At 39.6% G+C, this 14,797-nt stretch overlaps 2 protein-coding genes across 2 annotated transcripts; one reads left to right on the forward strand and one right to left on the reverse strand.

The window, feature by feature from the left end:
• Positions 1–648: 648 nt before the first annotated feature.
• Positions 649–5,774, reverse strand: MBD-R2. Its single transcript, XM_064698539.1, has 5 exons — positions 4,232–5,774; positions 2,706–3,392; positions 2,511–2,643; positions 1,039–2,456; positions 649–968 (listed from the first exon to the last, which is right to left on the reverse strand). Exons 1-5 carry the CDS (start codon positions 5,469–5,471, stop codon positions 784–786), a joined length of 3,663 nt encoding a protein of 1,220 aa, XP_064554609.1. The 5' UTR covers positions 5,472–5,774; the 3' UTR covers positions 649–783.
• Positions 5,775–11,282: 5,508 nt separating this feature from the next.
• LOC135439789 (uncharacterized) lies at positions 11,283–14,682 on the forward strand. Its single transcript, XM_064698586.1, has 3 exons — positions 11,283–11,566; positions 11,665–11,818; positions 14,027–14,682. Exons 1-3 carry the CDS (start codon positions 11,421–11,423, stop codon positions 14,387–14,389), a joined length of 663 nt encoding a protein of 220 aa, XP_064554656.1. The 5' UTR covers positions 11,283–11,420; the 3' UTR covers positions 14,390–14,682.
• Positions 14,683–14,797: the final 115 nt, after the last annotated feature.

Consider the following 14,797-nt stretch of genomic DNA (forward strand, 5'->3'; position numbering starts at 1 on the left):
TTGCGGTCATCTTTATAAAAATTGAAGTTTGATCTGTTGCCATCAAAAAACCCAAGTTTATGAGCGCTACTCATTAAATATGTCTTTAAAATTTGGAAATATTTAGCAGCATCCATAGTGCTTTCAATAAAAGCCAAGTCATTAACGCCCATACTTTCCAAACTCTACCGACGGTATTATGTTCCAGGTTTCCAATGCCCTAAAGAGCTTCCGCCGGACTCTGGATGTTCCATCATCATTTTAGTTTCGTCACAGAATATGATGTCATCCCAATAGTCTGCTGGCCGTTCCAAGTGCATTTGCGCGAACGAATGCCGTTTTTCAATATTCATATTTGAAAGCAGGGGCTTCTTACGCGCAAAGCGCGATTTATAGGCATGGCAAATGACTTTCTTATTCATGGGAAACATTGACACCACTTTCTTGATAAAGATCACTTGCAAATTTTTATTTTTAAAAATCGTTTGGAGCAATCTTGATATATATTTTTCTTTTTAAGAAAAATACAAAATCGATATAAAATATGTAAAAAATAAAAACATTAAAAGAATGTAGTTTAAACTGCATATTACCCTGGAAAATCTCAATTTTTCGCTTGGTCAAAACATGTTCTTGACATACTGTAGGTGTATATAGGAACTTTAGTGGTTCCTCTGCAATAATTGGTATTATAAAGCGAAACTGCCTTAGATTTTATTGTTTGAAAATGTATTGATATTCATATGACTTTTCAATGAAAACTATTATGGTAAGTTATACTTATAATTAAAAGATCATCTCCTTTTACACGTGTGTAATATCGGACGCCGATTCTTGTTCCTTCAGAGTTTGCTTCATATTGGCTACTTTGTTGAGTTTAGCAAGACGTTTTAATATTTCCATCTCTTTTATGAAGGTAGCAATTGCTTCTTTGGTCGTCGACACATTTGCATCTTTCAGATCGGGCAAATTGTCTTCTTTTTCTAGTTCTGCAGATTATTTAAATAAATCAATTTAATTCAAAGTTATTGGTACTATTTATATAAAGATAATGCATACCATCAATTTCGGCTTCAATATCGTTGAGGCGATTCATCAAGAGTGATTGCTGCACCTTAACGTGCTCTATTAAACGGTATTGGCACTCTTCTGGATCAATTGCAGCTTCCGGTTGCGGCACATGCGGCCAATCTGTCTGTTCCGTTTTTGGGCGCTTGACGGGTGTAGTCGAGCTGTCAGCCTGATCTTCGTCCCATTTCTTAGCCCAAAGATATAGCTTGGGATGGCAGCGATTGCGAGCAATATTGATCTTGACCAACAAAGAATGCATGGAACGTTTAGCATCTAGTAAATTGCCAGTAAGTGTGTGAGAACGCTTCAAGAGCTCGAACTTCTTAGGTGCCTGTGTATTTGGCGTATGATAGCCAGCCACAGGCAATTTACCCTCGAAGAGCCAATCCTGATCGTGCTTAAAACGCATTGAATCGCGCACTCGCTGCGGATTGCGGCAAATATAGCAGACATATTTATCCGGTACGTCCGACTCCTTGACAATACCATTGCAGGCGCCGTGCTGCCAGCACAGGCACAGCTCACACTGTATCATCAGACCATCCTCTTCCCCATATTCGCAAATGCAATTGATAATCTCCTCCTGCCTCATACGCACAATACGTATCAGCTCGCCGTTCTCCTTAATGTACTGTGGCGTCTGGCTGGCCATTGGCGGCGGCGGTGGCGCCAGTGCTGCATTTATATCCACCTGATCGTTGGACGACGGTGTTGACACCGAATCTATATGAGCTGGCGAACTAACCGGCGTTCCTGAGACAGCTACGCGCCGCTTTTTAGCATCGTTACGAACCTCTGAAGTGGGCGTGTTAAAAGGCAGTCGTGTATCTTCAATATCTACGCCAGAGGTTGGCGAATTGTGCGTTTTGCTTGCCGCAGGCATTTTCCCGTGCGACACATTTGCATAGCGTCGCTGAGTACGTTGCCGGCTGCTCTTACGGGATCCAGACGAGCGCTTGCTAGAAGAAGGACGTGCACGTTTGGCTGAGCGATTTATTGGTGCCGGAACGACTGGTGTACTGGCTTTGGCGGGCTCCTGTAGAGTGGGAGTTGGCGCAACTTCAACTGGCGATGGCACACCTGACGGAGCTGCAGCAGTTTCTGGAGAGCCACCCACTGCTACCTGATGCCCACTATTTGGTGTCGTTGGCGTCTCTGTCTTGGGCGATAGCAATCTATTGCTGGGCGAAACAGTTGGTGATATATCACGATTCGTGGGGGATGTTTCGGTGCCAGCTGGTTGGCGTCGGAAGGAGCGGGATTGCTGTAAATCCTGTTGATGCAGCTTGGCAAAGAACTGCTGGTTGGGTATCTGGTTCTTTGGCGTCTGCTCGTTTTGTTCAATCGATGAGGGATGCGTACGCTTAACGGCCAGCTCCTGCATCTTTGGACAGTGGCTGACGTGCCTGTAAAATATATAAATAAAAGAACAAATATTTATGCATCTTTCTTTAACTCACTGTGCAAATTCCTTATGGTAATGTCGTATGTGTATTTGCAGAAAGTCCTCCTTGCGATAGGTTTTGCCGCATCCTTCGCGCGGACATACGAATAAATTATCGGTTATCTGTACCTTCAATCCGCCAATGAACGCTGCAATATAAAGAAAAACAAGCTTAGTTATCTAGTAAACGTTTTGTGTAGAAAAAACCGACCGTAACCATCTTCCACCAGCACGGCCCCTTGCTCATCCACGCTCAGCGCAGAGCTGGCTTCGGCCGCTTCAGCTGTGGGCGCCACCGTCTCACTGGCTTGGGCATGCGGCGATGGTGACATCAACTCGGCAGGAGGCACTAATGAGGCCACCGGTGTTTCCATGTACTGACTGTCCTCGCCTGCGCCGCGTCGTGTAGCCATAGCTGATATGGGAGTTGATGTGGATGTGGCAGTTATTGATAACTTGCTATTGCTTTGATCCTGAGCTGTTGCTGTTGTGTCCAGAGACACATCAAGTTGCTTCGGCTTGGCCGGCTGCTGTGGACTGTAGTCGTGCGTATAGACATAGGCATTGATATCCTTGGCGCGTCGGCGATGTATACTAAAGTCATATACATCTGGATTGTAGACGAGGCCCTGTGACTCCAAAAACACCTTTAGATCGGATTTGGAGCGAAAACGTTTGCCACTGGGCGAGACCAGTATGACATCCCACTTGCCTAGCACATTGGAGCGCTGATACATGTGCTTTATCCAACCAGGCGGCAGTCGCCAGTCGTGCACAATTACAGTTGGCTTCTGGTGCTCTCCCACAATCAGAAAACCTTCGGTGCCAATTGGCTGATCATTCACCCAGTGGCACGTCCATTCTCCATCGTGAGGTATATCGGGCAGTCCCAGAGCAGCTGCAAATGTGCAAAAAAAATTAAGTTTACTATTTCTACGAATATTTTTGGCGACAATTACTAGAGCAGGATAATTCCATTTATTTCTTTTGTCGCTTATTGCCAGTGTTGCCAAAACAAAAAAAGAAACTATTGTCAAGTTTCAGTGCCCACTGTCAACCGAAATGCAACCCCACAAACGCAACTGGATCTACGCACAAAGTTTACACAAATTTTTAACAAAGTTTCTGTGACCACATAGTCAAATATGTAAACAGATATTTCTCAGTTCCATTTGCCCAATATTTTATATACATATATACATAATTATAGAATCACCTTTATAGTTAAAAATTCTATATTTCAGCAATGTAGATCTGAACAAATATAATAAAAATCTTTTATAGCAGCTTGACCGATCTTTTGTTTGGGTGCTATATTATATAATAGTTTCGAATTCGTGATTTTGAATGATTTTTTATTAAATAACTTTTTCTGCGACCGATTGCCCAACTAACTAATAAATATGTCGTAATATTTAAGAACTAACTATTAAATGTTGTCCAACTAACTTTGGCTTGCATGAACCGTTCCGGGCCCTCTGTGATGATTATAATTAGCATCGCAGACTATTCTGTTCGGAGACTTCCAACAATTCCAACTATCTTTTTGTCTAAAGAGATTTATTTTCCTACTTACTGAAATATTAAACAACATACTAAATCTTGAGCCAGTGACAGGTATGATCAATCAATATATTAAATTTACAGCCAATGAAAAGTATGATCCGAAGACACATACCGCTATATATAAATACAATTGTGATATGCATTTGTGTCAGGTTAGCTTTGTGAACATACCCAAATCCAAGTTGGACATATCTAGCAGTGGCCAGTCCTTGCGTAGAGGTGTCAACTTGCTCTTTTTGTTGCTGGTTACTGCAGCGCCTGTACTTGGCCTTTTGAGTGTCAGCCCAGTTGGAGCGGTGGAATCTGTGATAGACGTTTCAGTGTCTGGCTCTGTAGTGGCTGCTGACAGCTGGCGGGGCAATTTGTTCATATGCACGGCGCGCACGTTCTTTGTGTAGCCGTCGTCGAACAGCACCTCGTACGTGTCGTTTCCCAGTAGTTTCTTGATGGTGCCAGGAAATTTTCGTGGTCCAGACCACCGTGCCATGCACTTCTCCTCTAGCTCGAAAATGGGTAGCACGCGTGAACTAATGCGCTGCCGCAAGCGCTCCGATTTGAAAGCGATCCATTCCTGGTAGCTGCCGCTTGTCGACGGCGACACCTTCAGCTTGCTGTTGCGTTCGAAGCGGATTAAGAGTGTCTGCTCCGATTCGTTGACTTCGACAATGCGTGCTGGTAGCCAGGCTCCATCGACGCTCAGCGCCTCTAGGCGGGCTCCAATTGTCATGTTTGTGGGCGAACCGTATTTAGGTGGCGTGGCAGACAATGGTGAAGAGGTGCTGCTGCAAGCAGGCGGCACTGTTTCATTGGCCGAGTCTGTTGCACGGGCTGTTACCTCGGGTGCGGCATTATCTGCTGTGCTCTCAGCAGCGGGTGTGGCGACTGAGCTCGGAACGGATGCTTCCTTAGTTGCCTCTTTCTGGCCTCCTTCAGCCTCAGCTTCGGCTTTGGCGGCTGCATCTGCTGCAGCGGCTGCTGCTGCATTACGCTCAGCCGTTTCGGCCAATATTTGAGCAACAATTTGATCAACAGTTGCCTTAATGACGTCTTCGTTATTGGAACTGTTTGCAGCACCGCTAGCCCCCGCGCCATCCATTGTCGCCTGTTGCAGGGCACGATGATCGGCTTCAATCTCGGCGGGCTCCATTTTGCCCCATGGAAACACGGTGGGAAAGACGCGCGGCTTCAGCAGGTACTTGCCATTGCGTATTGTATTAAAGTCGAGGCGTCGAAAGTGACGTGAGCACACAAGCACACTCTTTGTAATCTGGCGGTCCAAGCTTATGCGCGAGTTTTTGATCCAAATGGCACGTATTACAGCGTCCATCGGAAACGAGTGGTAAGTGACGCCATGGTGCTCCACGAGACGCGACGTAGAGGGGCAATCAGCAACGCAGCAGCGGCGCCCCATTATGCTCTCTTTTTGTTTACACTTGGAATATGGTCGACACAATTTACACCGATGCTGTTTCTCAGGTCGATTTCAGCGAATTTCAGCGACGCAATAATAACAGAACGTTTGTTCTAAAGTTTTCACTTTTGACTAGGTTACTGCGATTGTACTCGAATGATACGTACACTTTTATGTGTAATTTTCGATTTGTAGCAATTATGTATCATGTTAGACAATTAATTGAAAGCGTTCACCGCTTGTTTTTGCGACTCATAAATTTCGCCGTGAATAATTTAATTTAATTGAAATAAACTTCGTCCAAATAACCAAGCGAGTTGAAAGCACGATTAAAATGAGTAACACGGTTGCCCTACGATACTTTGTGGAGGTCGGTTGATTTCAATTTGACAGTCTATGGTAAATTTTTGCCACGAGGGGAAGTGCCATAGCAATCAGCATTCCCAAATGTTTAATTTTTACTGAACTTTCAGTTTCATGTTATTTAAGTTAAAAATAAATTGAACGTGCATTATAATTTGAATAAGTTGGTTAAATGTAACCTTTAATGCTCCTGTATAGCACACAATATGTTGTTTATTAATGTTAATTTGCTGGAAAGTGCAATTAAAAGGCACTTGCATGCGGTGCAGCATACAGAGTCTCATAAATATGTCCAGCGAAAAAAAATATCACGTGAATCAAGGCGCATTGTGCCGCCGCAAGGGCATTGAGTACCTATTTGAAATGCAATTATAGTTCGATTTTGGACTGGTATACGTTCACGTCCGCACTGAGGCGACACCTTGCATTAATACAATTCGATTACACTCAACATAATGCCACAAAACTATGAATATGAAAGTATTTCGTAAGAGAGCCACTTGCATAGTCCCTGATATAAAATGTTTGTTTAATTGGCATTTGTAATTAAATAAAAACATTTTATAAATTCATTAATATGCATACCACAACCAAATATACATGTGTGTGTGTGTAGTAACACCGCCCGCTGACGGACCCTGGTCAGGTGCCAAAAAGTTCACTAGTGTCGATGCCACACACATATAGTGTCAGCCTTGGCCTCCAAAACCAAGTGTGTTTGCGGGTAAAACATTAACTTACTTATATGTCTCATACATAACGAATCCAAAATAAAGAGGACAACAAATTTCACTTAAAGTCTATGACTAGTGAATGAAATAGTATAAAATTTTAAGACAACGCCACTTTTGTAAAAAAAGTGTATTGTATAGTATATTATTTTTTTTTTTATATTTCTTAATTTAATAACGAACATTTCTTGATTTTATAACAGACAGTGGCATTTATAATAAATATAATTCTTAACATTGTATTAATTTTTAATTTATCAATTAAAAAAAAAAAGCATTATTCATTCCTCTACCTCTTTAAAAAGTTGCATTCGACAAAATTTGAATTCTAATATTCTTGCTCTTGTCAATTCCCGAAACTCGTGTCTAATATCAGATATATTGTAGAGCCTAAGGTCATGCGCCAACCTACATTGTGTGAGTTCCCAAAATAAAAATTAGCATTTGCTCAATGAGGTTTATAGAAGAGCCAAGAATAAACATTATAAGTTCCGAATCAAGCATAAGTACTTATTTAAAGTCCAATCACGGCGGGAACGTAAAGCAAACTTTAATTATTATTTCTTTATAGGCATATGCCGCTGACATAAATAATAAGTAATTGACGTTGTTATTTCTATGTCCCATTCCGGCCAGTCAAATATGTGACATTGAGGGGGCCACGAGTTGACCAAACAGACAAACTTAATTGAGGGAAATCCAAATGCGGGTTCATATTTTTACATAATAATTTCACCTGTTATGAGAAATGTTGAGCGCCTTCGCCCATTTCGTTAAACATTGACACAATCTATTCACACCTATGAAAATAGGTCGGTTGCACCTGCCATACTCACATTTTGTGCAAATATCTAGCAGATCAGGCAGCGTTCGCACTCATAATAATAAAAAACAATATGCAAACTGTGCAAAAAAAAAAACAAAAATTAAATATATATAAAACAACGCGACGGCATCACTTTCTCCTTTAATAAGTACATATTTACATTTACCCAACTCTTTGGTAAATTGGTAAATTGGCCAGCCCAAGTGCCCGTAAGCGCTGCCGCCGACTGTCTCGGGACACATTGCATAAATATGAGGTAATTTTTAATAAGCAAAGAAGATGAGCTCCAGCCTCTCAATCTGCATTGAAATATAAACTCTTGGTGTCAGTTCCTTATCCCCCATTTGACATGAAGTACGGACAGATTTAGATATAAGGCCTGCTGGGAGCTATACAAAATCTAGAGATTTCACGCACCACGACCTTATCATATTTTTCTATTCTACTCCTCCCATTTCCACATTATCGATAAATATCGATTTTGATACATGCTCTTTTAGACAAAACTCGACGATTACGTATCAGATTAAGGCCCTGCAAATTTTATAAAATTTCAGAGGGAGACTTGGATGTACACCCACTTAGGAACTGCACATTCAACCAACTTTTAAGTTATAATAGTAAACTTTTAACTTAATTTTTATTTGTATTTCTTTTGTATATCTTATAGTAACCACTTTACTGGCCCAACCAAGCCATTAAATGAAGATCATATAGTTAAGTTGACTGTAAGCAAACTTGAACTTGTTGTTTATCAACCCAATGGTAATAAAAACAACTACATATTTGAGAAAATTATAGAAAAGACTGCTATGAAATTTGAATACCCTCAAACCTGTCATGATATAAGTTAATATCATGTACCTAAGTCAGGCATTTTAGGTGTACTCCATATATAAATCTTTATGGTAGTGTACAAAATGTCACGATGATATATAGCGCATAATGTACTACGATTTGTATAAATAATATATGCATAGTGCCCAGCACACTAACAAAGTACAAATACTGTTAGGATTATAATGTATTAAAAATATTTGACCAAAAATTCGGTCAGTTGGTTGGGAAAATACGATGTGCTGACAATGGCAGGCATTGCTTAAGATTTAGGGTAGCCCATTGCACGTACAATTTTATTATTGCAATATTTTTGCCTTTCTCAATATGAACATACAAACGTAGATAATATTTATGAGCCGAAACTTTACGAGCGTTGACTAAAAAAACGTATTCTCTATGTCAACTACAAATAATATACAAGCATAAACTTATTTAAAATTATAATAAAAAATAAGCACAAAAAAATATTGAAGTTTTATGTACTCAGGTTAAATATAATATAAATAAGATTGTAATATATACTAATCACAAAAAAATAACAATATTCAATATATATTTAAATATTATTATAGCAATTATTTACTTTACAGTTAAAACTAATACTTTTTAGAAATTAAGTATTTTTTTATATAAATATTTTGAATGGTTGAGAAACCATTTTTTTTTTGCCATTTCATTTATTAATTTCTCCAGCAAATGTAATGTGAAACTAAAACTCAACAAGATGTCAAACAAAAATTCGAAATTTTTGGGATTGTCCGTTGTGCGATGCTGCGGCGTAGTTACATTTCGAATACTCTGAAACGTGTGTAAACATGGGCATGGCATCCACAGCGCGGCATTTAGCGACGTATCCGAGATATTTGTAACGAGCACCTGCCCAACTTAAAGTAACTCTGACTGGGTTGTCCAGATCTGCAATGTTGATATATGGGATTACCATGTATACAAGGCAAATAGGGGCCAATGGGCGCCTGCATGCTTCACCGCACGTGTGCGCTAAACATGTACAAATTTCCAAAATAGGTACCAGAAAAATGTAAAAGAGCAGAAATGTAGCGTACTTTTTTTTCTTGTTTTACTGAAATACATAAATAAGTCCAAAAAGTACAACACTCTGTGCGTCGCGCCTTGGTTTGGGTCTGGGACTTTAATTTGCTTTCGGCTGGTGAAATTTCGCCGTTGATGTACTCGTTGCTGTCGTTGTTTTCTTTGCCGTCACGCTGACCTTGATCTGCTGATGGAGATGGAGACGCGACTTGGGGCCACTGATGAGCCGGGGACTTGAGCCGAGAAAAAAATGCAGTTGCCTGCGTCAGATTTACTTAATTTTTTTTATGCTTATGCAATATCACGTGCACACATAAATATGTAAATCTTCTGGTTGTTTATGAACATTATGTAATGGCTAAAACACTTGTTTGCCGTTAAGTCAAATCGGTTGGGAGGTGTGCTTATTGTCATCAGTCAATGCTCAAAATCTCATAGATTGAAAGCTGAGAAGCTAATTGATGAGGGTGCCAAATATGATAACAATAGTATTTCCTTACAATAAATGACAGATAATCAGTCGAATATCAGAAACATAAAATTAGTTTAGAATTGTGTATTCCAATTTCAATTAATTTTTTTAGTTCTGTTTATTTTTTCATTATTTATAATATTCATGCCAAATTGCAAACATTTTTCTCTCTGCCTGTCTGTGAGCCATTAAAAAAAATTTGGATCTCCTATGCGATTCTTTGCGATTTTCCAGAACTCTGACATTATGATTTTTCATAGTCACTCTGATATTACCCTTTCAAATGTATCTTTTCGATTTTATAGATTTTACTGGTTAGTACATATGATGCCAAGATTTGAAAAGCTTCTTTAGTTATATTTTGGGTGCCAAACTGATTTTCTAATTGTGCCATACTCTCACACTCCTCCTTTGCTGATCTTAAATAATGCATTATTAAATGAATAAATGTGGTAAATTCCTATAAAAAATTAACTAGATAATTGAGGAAAAGAAAGTGATAAAAAATTAGATAAATAATAAATAAAAATTTGTAACTATTGTATGATTGTTTCACATAAATCGAATTAAAAAAAAATAGATTGCAGCACACAATGTACGGTGTTGCTAAATTATAATATTAAAGCGTTAAGAAAATGTGTGTCAATATAATTATTGATTACATTAGCTACAATATACCATGAATTCAATAAGTATATGTATATAAACACACTTTCTCAAGCATGTCTTCCAACCGCCTTTAATAGATATCCATAAATAAACCGACTACTTAGCAACTGACTTCCTAATTGGAAAATGGCAAGGTCCGGGCTCTGGCGAACCTCAAGACTGGAAACAAAATGTGTCACCTGTGACTTACAGCAAAATAAACAATTTAGGTTATGCAATGGCCAATGGCCAAGCCCAAGACAAAAAGTACACGAGCCGAGCACAGACCCACCAAAGAGTAAATATATATTTTTGAAACAAATACAAATGTAGAGCGGCTAAAGTAAAAATGCATTAAATTATGTAAAGTTAAAGAGACCAAAAAAGATACAAGCGAAATTGCCATGCGCCTGATGATTTTCGAGACGTGGTCGTGTCGTGTCGTGTTTGTATAGCTAATTATGTAGATGGCTGGCAGTGGAGTCGAGTAAATAATAACAACAACAAAATGGCCAAGGCGCGTATTCGCACTGCTAAGTGGTGCAAAATGATGGACGCAGACGCATCTATTATGGCACGCACCAGCGAGTGCTAGACACATGAGTACTTACGATCCCTGGAGAGGCCGAAAATGTTTGTCAATATGCAATCGACAGTTAACCGGCCACTTAAAATTCAGCATCGGCAGCGAAGCAACTCCAAAAATTCATTTTCATATGAAAAACCCAGCACAAAGTTAGGCTTAAGCCTAAAACTGCGACCGAAGCCACGAGTGGAGCACAAAAAACCGAAGTCAAGAGCCGAAGTCAAAGCCGAGCCCGCAGCCGAAAGCGCAGACACAATGATCGACCCGCTCATATATAAGACCGGGTGTTACCAAAATATTTGTGTCATTGCAGTTTCATAAACTCGTTCGGTCGGTTGTTGGTCCCCTCGTCGCGTACAAATTCGAGGCAATTTTTGAGAAAACGAAAGTGCGTGGGTGTCAGTGCAAGAGTTAAATTAACGAGAGTCAGAAAATGAAAGCGTTCATTGTCGCCAGTGTTTGTTTGTTCGGCCTGTTGAGCCTGGGCTCGGCACAGTTCCAAAATGGACGTCTGGAGCCGCCAAATCCGCAGCTATGCGCCCAGCGAATAATTCACGAGAAGACACCCGATGGCAAAGGGTGAGTTAATCTCAAAGCTCGAATCTGAATAATGTTCACTTAGAGCTCCTTGCAGTGAATTAGTATTAAATCACCTTTAAACTTGTCCAACCCTCTAGTTACTTCTTCTCGTGGCGTGACCCACAATTGAAAGGCGTGGAGGAGGATTGGCTGACTGCCAGAAATTTTTGTCGTAGACGCTGCATGGACTCGGTTTCGCTGGAGACCAGTCTGGAGAACGAATGGATCAAGCAACGAGTTGTAGGCGAAAATGTAAGTTTAATTAACTCATATAAAAATGACGGCTTTGCTGGCTTTATCCTTAAAAACAAAAGACTTAAGCAATAAACCTAAACGTTGTTGCAGATATTTTAAGCTTCTAAGCTTAACAGACTTTAAAAAAAGAAGAAAAACATTTACATATATATGCATATCATTGTTGCTTCCAATAAATATTTAGCTTACAAGCGATTCAATAAAATTGAGAGTCAAATATACATATGTATATAAACAAACTCAACTGAATATCAATAAAGCTTTGACACCTTTCTGACAAAAAAGAAAAAAAAATAATAATATACAATATAAATAATAATACAAGTTTCAAATTTATAATTTGCGCCAACAAAACTCGAAGAAATTGAAAATAATTAATGATGCTTGCCTTACGAGTTTAAATTTAATTTTAAAGTCTTTTGTTTGAATATTGTGTCACGTCTGTTTGGACAATTCGCGCGCTTTCAAAGTGTGCGCTAACTTTGAGGCAGTCTCATGCAAATTTGGCTAAAAATGTGCCAAAATTAACTGAGTTCCAATTAAATGCGATTACACACACACATATATATATATATATGGACAACTAAGTTCAATGTAAAGTTACATGAAAACTTTCTTAGTTGTTTTCACATCACAGCGATTTATCTTTTTGCGGTAGTCTTCTGTGCCTGTTGTTGCTGCTGATGTTGTTGTTATTATTACACTGTGCACACGATTTGTGTCTTATGCAACACAAAGACAAATAAGTGTCAAGTTAAAGAGCTGGCTGTGACTGTACTGGCTGCTGTTGACCAGCGGCCGGCCGGCAGCGTCTAAGACTTAGGTGAGAAAAAATTGAAATTGTAATGAAAACGAAAGTGAGTGTGAGGAAACAGTCAAGGAAATACAATATAACAACAACAAAAAATCAATATGCATATGTATAGTTAACAGCACAAAATGGTGCACAGCCATAGAAAAGAGGAAGTGCTGCGGTTTCCAGACGAATCATTGCCATTGCCAAAACGAAAGACTCAGGCAAAAAACTTGCTGCTATTAGCAGCTGGCTGTGGTTAAACCATAATTAAATTTGCAATTGTAAATTGAAGCTAAACACAATAGCGAGTATTCAATGTGTTGCCTTTAACCGCAGCTATTATGTTTATAATATCAAGATAATAAATTTCACTTTTCTTTTTTTTTGAGAAACTTCTTTGGATAGTGTTTAAATCTGTGCAACGCATACAACTACAAAGATTTTGTTGGCTTTCATATTATGGTATTTCTTTTAAGTCAATTCACGAATGCGCTGATAAGCTTAAGCCTCTTAAGCTAATCAATTTATAAGTTTATAATGCGCGCTCCACTTTTACTTTAAATCGTATCAGATTGAAGAGGCAAACATATACCGTCACAAATTCTAATTAGGCAAGTGCATGTTTTAGCTTCCGCAATGCATTGATTGATTGAACCCATAACAATTACAATGCTGGCGAGGCCCGCAGCAACAATAGAAAACAGTTCCATGTCCATTAAATTTTAGCTTTCCGCTCAATGGAGTTTTTCAAAGGGCAGCATCAAGCACTCAATAACGACAGGTGTATGTGTATAAGTGTATATTGTGTGTGCACGTTAATACCATATGTATATACTATATAAACAGTATAAACAGTTTTATGGCCATTCGGGTGAAAGTGACTGATGAACATTACGGTTGTTGTCGCTGTCCATGGCTCTCTTGTAATGTTGACAGCCGCTCAACGAAACCCGCCGCCAACGGGTGCGGCCACAAAGGGCGCGACTTGGAATGGGTTCGCTTTCAATGGCACCATAATAGCTGCTGGCTGGCTGTCTGACTAGCTTTTGTTGCAGGGCGTGCAGGCCCAAGCCTCAAACTGGCAAAGCAGCAAATGTCGAAGCTTAAATTTCTACCAGCAACAATTTGTGCCATCGCATTTTCGTGCGTACAATAAAATAAACTAACGGAAAATTTGAATTCGAGCATGGGCAAGAGCAATGAACTTGAACTAGTCAAGTTTAGATCATGAGTTTTAAGCCTTAAATCCATTTAACCTTGCTTTGTAGCATCTTTTCTTTTTTCCTTTCCCTCTTAAGTCGTTTCTCTTTTGTTCAAAATAAGTTCGAGTTTTATGGTATTTATGGTTCACATTTTTCTCCTTTTATTTATGCGCATGTACTTAAAGTATTTTATTTTTGTTCTTGCAGGTGAAATATATCTGGACCAGCGGTCGCTTGTGCGATTTCAAGGGCTGTGAACGTCCCGATCTGCAGCCCACGAACATCAACGGTTGGTTCTGGACCGCTACTCTGCAGAAGTTAGCACCCACCACAGAGCGTTCCCAGGGCGATTGGTCGCCCACCGGCGGCATTGGCCTGCCCCAGCCCGATAACCGTGAATTCAAACAAAACGGCGCACCCGAAAACTGTTTGGCCCTGCTGAACCAGTTCTACAATGATGGTGTCAACTGGCACGACGTGGCCTGCCACCACAAGAAGTCCTTCGTCTGCGAGGAGAACGATGCTCTGCTGAAGTATGTGCGCTACACAAATCCCAATCTGCGCATCTAAATCGCTCAAACTCAGACGGAAGTAGCATCTGGAATAACGTGTGGAGTTGGAGCCTCGAGCAGCGACTCCAAATAAACCAAAAATGATATTTTATGTAGCCACTACATACATGCATATAAATGTTTATGTGTATGTATGTAAATGTATGTGCTTCTGTGCGAACAGATTTGTTCGTTTCGGTGCTGCTCATATATAGTTTTTGCTAGTTACTCTTTGAGTGTCTTTTAAACTTCCAACTATCCTGAATGTCTTACGTATTTTTGTAACCGTTTTTCCAATCTCTGCGCTCTTTCTCATCAATTAGATTAATTATTAATTTTGTATTAATTTATGATTCTTTAAATTATAATATAACATTCCAAACGACGTGAAAATTCAAGTGCTTTTTTATGGTTATTGCTACTATGG

This window comes from Drosophila montana, unplaced genomic scaffold (genome assembly GCF_035044405.1).
Source record: "Drosophila montana isolate Dmon_TW-CO22-7 unplaced genomic scaffold, ASM3504440v1 contig_779_1, whole genome shotgun sequence".
In the NCBI taxonomy this organism is placed as follows: domain Eukaryota; kingdom Metazoa; phylum Arthropoda; class Insecta; order Diptera; family Drosophilidae; genus Drosophila; species Drosophila montana.